This window comes from Oncorhynchus masou, chromosome 30 (assembly GCF_036934945.1).
Source record: "Oncorhynchus masou masou isolate Uvic2021 chromosome 30, UVic_Omas_1.1, whole genome shotgun sequence".
In the NCBI taxonomy this organism is placed as follows: Eukaryota; Metazoa; Chordata; class Actinopteri; order Salmoniformes; family Salmonidae; genus Oncorhynchus; species Oncorhynchus masou.
Genome location: NC_088241.1, coordinates 67,699,602 through 67,706,745, shown reverse-complemented (window position 1 = coordinate 67,706,745; position 7,144 = coordinate 67,699,602). Strand labels below are relative to the sequence as shown.

Sequence of the window (7,144 nt, the reverse complement as noted above, 5' to 3'; positions counted from 1 at the left end):
ACTAAGCTCATGAGGAATGTATAAGTTATATTATTCAATAATCAATTGGTACATATCATTAATGTATAAGTTATATTCTTCAAGAATCAATTGGTACATATCATTAATGTATAAGTTATATTCTTCAATAATCAATTGGTACATATCGTTAATGTATAAGTTCAAAATGAATGTAGAAGCTGCTGATTGCCCCATTAAGGCAGCCTTTAAAATACTTTCTATAATAGTGATTTAAATAAATGCACTTTGTCATAAATTACCTGAAAATGTAGTCTGAACATGTGGGAACCAGGGTGGAAGAACCTGGATCTTTTGATATTTATGAAAACTATTTTGAGTGACATTGCACTATAGCCTACACTACCTGAAAACCCATTAATTTCACTGTAATTGAATATTCATGTTTGGACATACAAAATTACCATAATTGTTTTGAATTTGACATCAGTCCTTATTAAACAATGCTTACCTTTCTATAAAAGCCATCGAATCAGACCTAAAGTAATTTTTGTAATATTGTGTAAATGAGTAAAAATGCTATGCAAATTACCACTCTCTAATATGGCATTGCTGGTATGATCCTCTGGGCTTCCGGTAGAGCTCTGTTATTTCCCAAATAAACATCAAGTTGAAAATATGTACTGCCGGGGTTATTTGAGTTGTTAGTAATAGGAATTTAGGTGAAATCATTTTTTCAACGTTTTTCAAAAAGAGTCAGTTGAAAGGTTACATCTTATCCCACAAGGTAACCCGAATTAATGTTTTATTTATCTACAACAACAAAAAAACGTTCAATCAAAAGATCAATTGTCTATTGGGCAAATCAGCGCAAAACAATGTCTGTGTCATCAGTGACCATTTTTGAATGAAGAAAAAACATAGACGACCCTATACCATTCCAAATCAGCATGTTGTCTTGCAGAGCATAATATTTGACGTAAATATAATAATAAGATCAACGTTAAGAGTGACTTTAAGAGTAAACGTTTCCTTTATTCATTTCGTTAACACTGTTAGGAACAGATATGTGGAGCCGTGAACAGGCAGACATGGGCAGGACATTCATCAAGTGGCACCGGAGCGTTCCATCTCTTCTCCGGTTACATGCGTGACGCGTCAGTCCCTCCATGTACTGCCGGGGTCAACCAACATAGACTACTCACGCGTCAATCCCTTAATGTACTGCCGGGGTCAACCAACAAAGACTACTCCACTCAGTGACCGGATACTAAACTAACCCTGCCTGCAGCCTGTTAACTCCGCCATTAACTTCAAATCTACACTGATATTCTCATCTGACAGATTTGAAGAACGTATAGGCCACATTCAAGTGCACATTAATTTAAAAACTATTTTCCCAATCAGAAAAAAAAGTTATAATAAATTAAACAAAAAGGATTTCTTAAAGACTTTGTTTAGAACGTGAAATAATAAGTGACATTATTCTGCAACATATTGGCTAATGTTGTTGGAGAAAGGATGCAGCTATTGCTAGCTAACGGCAGTGTTCAATATGATGTATTATCCGTTTGGTATAGGCCTATTACTGAAGAATGAAACGTTGATTTCCAATAACTTATAAAGAGAATATTTAACATCCATGTCAAAATTTGATCATACTGTAAATTTAACAACATATTTGGAGCAACCTGTGTGTTGGAATAACACGTTTGTTAAAGCTATAATGGAAATATATCTGTTTTCATTGACCAAATATTTTCCTCTAGTTTTGAATATAATTCATAGTGCGTTCATAGAACGTCAAAATGCGCATTCATTTATATCATGGAAGGAAAGCAACATGCAGATCTCGAGATTGGTCTACTGGCTACTGGCACAAGTAATAAATATTCATAGACAAGCGAGTCGCGCTGAGGGCTGGCGCCTGCGCTCTTCTACGGTTGTAACTGCAACTCTGCCGTTTTCTGGTTGTAGCGATTGTTAACAAATGTCAGATACAGTCAACTGAACAAATGAAGTCAATGTGAACCAAACTGAAACGATAAGCTTTCCTTATTCTGTATGTTATGGGGTTCATAAGAGCCCATGCACGCCGTTGGCTACACCGTCTGTCATTCAGACATCTTTACATGGAGACGGGAAGATTTCCATGTCAGCTATTTTGTAAATGCAGAATCTCAACTATGGAATTTAACAGTGATATATATTTCGTTTACATTCCAAAATGTAAACCAAATGTCATTAAATGAGCCGTAAACACATTTAAAATACATAAATAATATAATTGACATTTTACATAAAACAGACACATTGTCATTTTGGTGTTAGAGAATAAAAGTCAACAAAGGATATTTGAAGAGAGGAAACAAGCGGAGGATTAAAAAAATGTTTTTGTTGTAGTCCTGTTGTGTTCGTTTTGTTGTTAGATTACCACGATTAAGCATATTGTGTGATTGTTAAGGCACCTCTTGCATTATTGCAAGTTGGAGGGTTAAACCCTAACCCTACACAAACAACTTGAACTTGAGTAACCTAATGGAACCTCTGAATATACATATTTCTGTATTGTCCTGTTTGTGTGGCAATTATATTTGTACATGGGAGACCCTGGTGGTCTGCGTTTTAATTCGGCCTCGCCATGTACTGCATGTGTTGCTTCGTCGAGCCTGTTGTGCGATGTTATAAAGCTACGTTACAATTTGGCAACATATAATAATATAACAAAGATACATGTTAGACCTATATGTGTTATCTCCATGGGACATTTAAGACCAGAGTCGATATTGATTTATATATCTGCCTTCTGGCTTTGTCAGAAAATGCAGGAAACGATAAGGACAGGTCTTTTCAAAACAAAATGAATCCCATTGTATGAATCAAAACATATGTTTGGATATGTATAGCCTCCGCGGCATTTCTATTGGGTCTAACGGTGCGTGAACGAAAACGTATCAACACTATAACCTGATAGATAGTGTTAAATAGAGTCGAAAAAGCCACTTTAGTACCATCATTCATGTATCTAAATTAATAGCCCATGCAAAGAAAATATGAATACATTTCAAACAGATCACCTCAGATATCATGCATTTCCGCCATTCCAATCACACACACACACACACACACACACACACACACACACACACACACACACACACACACACACACACACACACACACACACACACACACACACACACACACACACACACACACACAGAGAGACACACACACACACAGAGAGACACACACACAGACACACACTCTCTCACTCTCTCTCTGTGGACTGTGACTGATGATTGATCATTATGCAATACTACATTGTTTGCAGTCTATTTAGCTTCGGCTTTTATTTTAGAATTGTTTCATTTTTCGTCCGTTCCAATGTGTCATGTTGTCAGCTGCAGACTGACAGATCTACGGGAACATTGTATTCTGTGTCGCCGAGCCCAGCGCACTGGCAGTGTTAACCACGCAGGCCAGGCTTGTGATCACTGGCGTCTGTCTGTTGACGTGAACCCTGCCTAATGGTCCGGTCAACCAGGCTGCACCACGGAACAAAGACTACAACACTGACTCGAGAAATCCCAACACTTCCTCAACACTAGACTATGGCATCCATCCGACACAGCTAGCTACGGGAAACTGAATAACACCGATAACAATTAAGTAACAACATAAACAATTTCGTTTTACTCTGACTGAGAAGTAGAACTGTCACTATTCATCTTTTCGATTCTCACATTACTCGAGGGCAATGGCTGGGATGTTACTTTTGGATAAAAGGGACACAAGAACAGGGGAAATCGAATTACGTCACATTAATTCGTATTAGAGAATTTGATTCTGCAAGCCTAAAAAGGCAAGCATGATGTGATTTAGAATTCTACGCTTTGATAAGCGTATAATGCATCCTGGTTTTACCCTAATAAGTTGGTCCAAATATGTCGCTTTATCGACGTGTTAAATATTAAATATTTTATTCTTATATTTTAGTAATTTTAATTCTTTAGGCCTACGGTTAGTATTATAATTAATTTGTTCTTTAGAATAACTCATATGTAATGGTTTAATAAAGACCTGGTCATCTATTTACGTGTTTTAATTTTGTTATGCATGAGTGAGTGTATACAAAGATGATCACACGTCATTCATTTTGATATCCAGTCATAGGCCTATTTAAACAACAAGTAGGCTTTGAGAAACAAAAATATGGAAAAGGCAAATAGTTGGTTGTAGTTTTAATCCTTTAATATAGTACGAAATGTAACCAAACATTTTTTGCAAACTAAATTTTACATACTAGCGCATTTCTCCATAAATACCGATCATTTCTAACATGTGTTACCCTTTACATGCAGATAAATATGGAACATTTAGCTATTTACATGTAGGTAATAGTTCCTTGACATGATCAAGGTAATGGACAAATAGTTGTTATATTTGATCACGAAGGCCTACATAAACAGACGACACGGAGTTTCAGGCTTTCACTATACACGATTTATCGACATGACATTAACTAACAGCAATGGTAAGTACTGTGCTACTCCAACTGGACCGTAGAACTAATGTTTCACCAAATACAAAAGCACATTAATAGACTAATAGTCGGTAAGGTCGATATAGTGGAGACGGTAGTTATACTGAGTAATTCACATTTGGTACACATCAACTACAACATTCTGTTCAATCAACACTAATCATCGCAATATTATTGGTAAAACCATTTCACTTTCCATATATCTAGGGACCACATTTGCACAAATCCGTTAAACTGTTATATAAGTATTTACAAAATAAAATATTACATTTTTGAACTGGGAATCTTTATGTACAACAAAAACCAAATCAGGCCACGACCCGCAGATAGCATGCATTGAGAACTCTTGTGTGCAGTCTTTCAAAAAAGAGTCAGGAAAAAAGCCGTTAACTTGGTAGCTGGCTTTGCACCTTGTCCATGCATCACTCTCTCTCTCTCTCTCTCTTTAGCCGTTAACCAACCATTTTGGCTTCCTCCTTTTTTCTCGGTCCTCGCGTTATAGGCTGACTTTCAAAGTCTTTGATTCCAGTCCTATCTCTGCAGGCTTTGTGAAAATATTTTACACGTACCATTCATTAAAATTTGACGACAGCGTGGTGTGGTGACTGGTCGTGTGGTGTACTGTCGAGGCTGCCGGTGATATGGAACTGGAATTATGGTTCTCTGTGGACGGAGACACGATGGTGGGCGGCGTGGACGATTCGTACCCGGAACTGGCCGCTGGCGATGGTTGAGGTCCTTGCGTGGTAGCCTCGTGAACCTGCAAGACAGTGATAAACAATACTTAACATTTTACAGTGTAGAATTCATAGACTGGAATGCTTTCTAGAAATATGCAGGCTTCCAGTTTGACTCTTAATTGTGAGAATAAGAAATAATAATAGCTTAAATGTTCACGATAAACCACTTTAAATGTCCAGACATTAAAATGTATGATGCAATATTTTGGATATGACAACAGAGAGGCTCTATGAAGACACAACAGGTATTTGCTGCATGGCGTCTCCCTGCTGTTTCTGTGTTCGTGTTTGCTGTAATGTATGCTATTGCTATGTTATGCAGGCACTTTCAGGGTGTAGGAATTAAATATATACATTATAAATACAATGGAATATAAGATGTAAAAGTAAACCCAATATTGACCTTCATGTGTTTCCGCAGAGAGCTGGGATGTGTGTAGGACTTGTCGCACATCTTGCAGAGATAAGGCTTGTCAGAAGTGTGGACGTGCATGTGTTTCTTCCGGTCGCTGCTGTTAGCAAACCGCCTGTCGCAGCCATCAAACTCACACTTGAAAGGCTTCTCACCTAAACAAATATATATATATATATTTAGATTTTTTTTTTATGTTACACAATGAAAATATAAATACGTACATATTCCAATTTAACATGAATTACAATGTGGTGGGGGAATTTAGGCTACCACCACATTGAACATGACAAAACATTATCTTCAGGTATATTACAGCATTCGTTTTTTTCATGGGCTACCAAAATATATTAAATTGCTGTAGGCTATGTATTCATTAATATGTTGTTGTGATGACATGTTTACTTGTGCCGCTAAGATAAACAATGCAACAGCATGTCACATTGTCATATTTCACAACCTATTGAATTCTAAAAGGTACAGAATAGAAACACTAGGCTGTAGTGGCACATTACTAAATAAAGCTATTTGGTATTATGTGAACAATAGAATTTAAACAAACATAATCAAAACATTGAACTTATAGTAGCATAACATGAATTACGCAAACAGCTTTTGGAGTGGATATTGTGATCGTGCTTTTGATTCTTACCAGTGTGTGTCCTTTTGTGGATTTTTAGATTTTCCGATCGGGCAAACACTTTTCCACAGCCGGGGAAGGGACATGGGAATGGTTTCTCTCCGGTGTGCACTCTGATATGATTTACCAGTTTGTATTTGGCTTTGAACGGTTTTCCTTCTCGGACGCACTCTTCCCAGAAGCAGATATGGTTAGACTGCTCCGGTCCACCGACATGCTCCACTGTCAGGTGGGTCACGAGCTCGTGCATCGTGCTGAAAGTTTTGTTGCAAGCCTTTTTGGGGTTCGACAACTGTTCGGGCTCGACCCACTTACAGATGAGCTCTTGTTTGATGGGCTGCCTCATGTATCGGAAAAAGGCCCCTGCCCCGTGGTGAGCCGCCATGTTCATGTTCATAGGGCCATAGCCATGCAGCTGGGAGGAGGCGTAGTGGTCGGAGCGGGGGCTCGTAACGTGGGCATACTGGTCAGCCCGGCCGTACATGTCCCCGGTAAAGCCAAGGCGCATCTGGCTGTTGACGACATTAGATGACGCATGGCTGGCGGCTTGCTCGTGGAGTCCCGGGAAGAGCAGGTGCCCGGTGGCATCGGAGTGTCCATGTGGCCCTGCAAAACTTCCCGCTGCGGAGGCAAACAGGCTGTGCTGCGCGCTGGTTGCGTCTCCGAAGCCCCGGTTTCTGAAGAGAAAGTCCCGGGTGGAGTTGAATGCTGCCGTGGAGTAGGAGCTGACGTGTGTCGGGTGGTGGTGGTGACCCAGAGCGGCAGCAGCATAGCCGGGAGCCTGGGAGGAGAACGCCGTCTGGCCGGAGCTAAGGTCGTGGGAGCTGTGGTTGATTTTAAAAGCGCCC

At 39.2% G+C, this 7,144-nt stretch overlaps 1 protein-coding gene across 2 annotated transcripts in view; it reads right to left on the bottom strand.

The window, feature by feature from the left end:
• Positions 1-4,194: 4,194 nt before the first annotated feature.
• LOC135522953 (zinc finger protein ZIC 1) overlaps positions 4,195-7,144 on the bottom strand; it is a 3,460-nt gene continuing 510 nt past the window's right edge. For both annotated transcript variants that reach the window (XM_064949678.1, XM_064949679.1), the window contains 3 exons: positions 6,309-7,144; positions 5,648-5,811; positions 4,195-5,264 (listed from right to left, as the gene is read on the bottom strand). The exon at positions 6,309-7,144 is cut by the window's right edge. In XM_064949678.1, coding sequence (XP_064805750.1) covers positions 5,064-5,264; positions 5,648-5,811; positions 6,309-7,144 — 1,201 coding nt within the window. In that variant the 3' untranslated portion in view covers positions 4,195-5,063. The remainder of the gene's footprint in view (positions 5,265-5,647; positions 5,812-6,308) is intronic.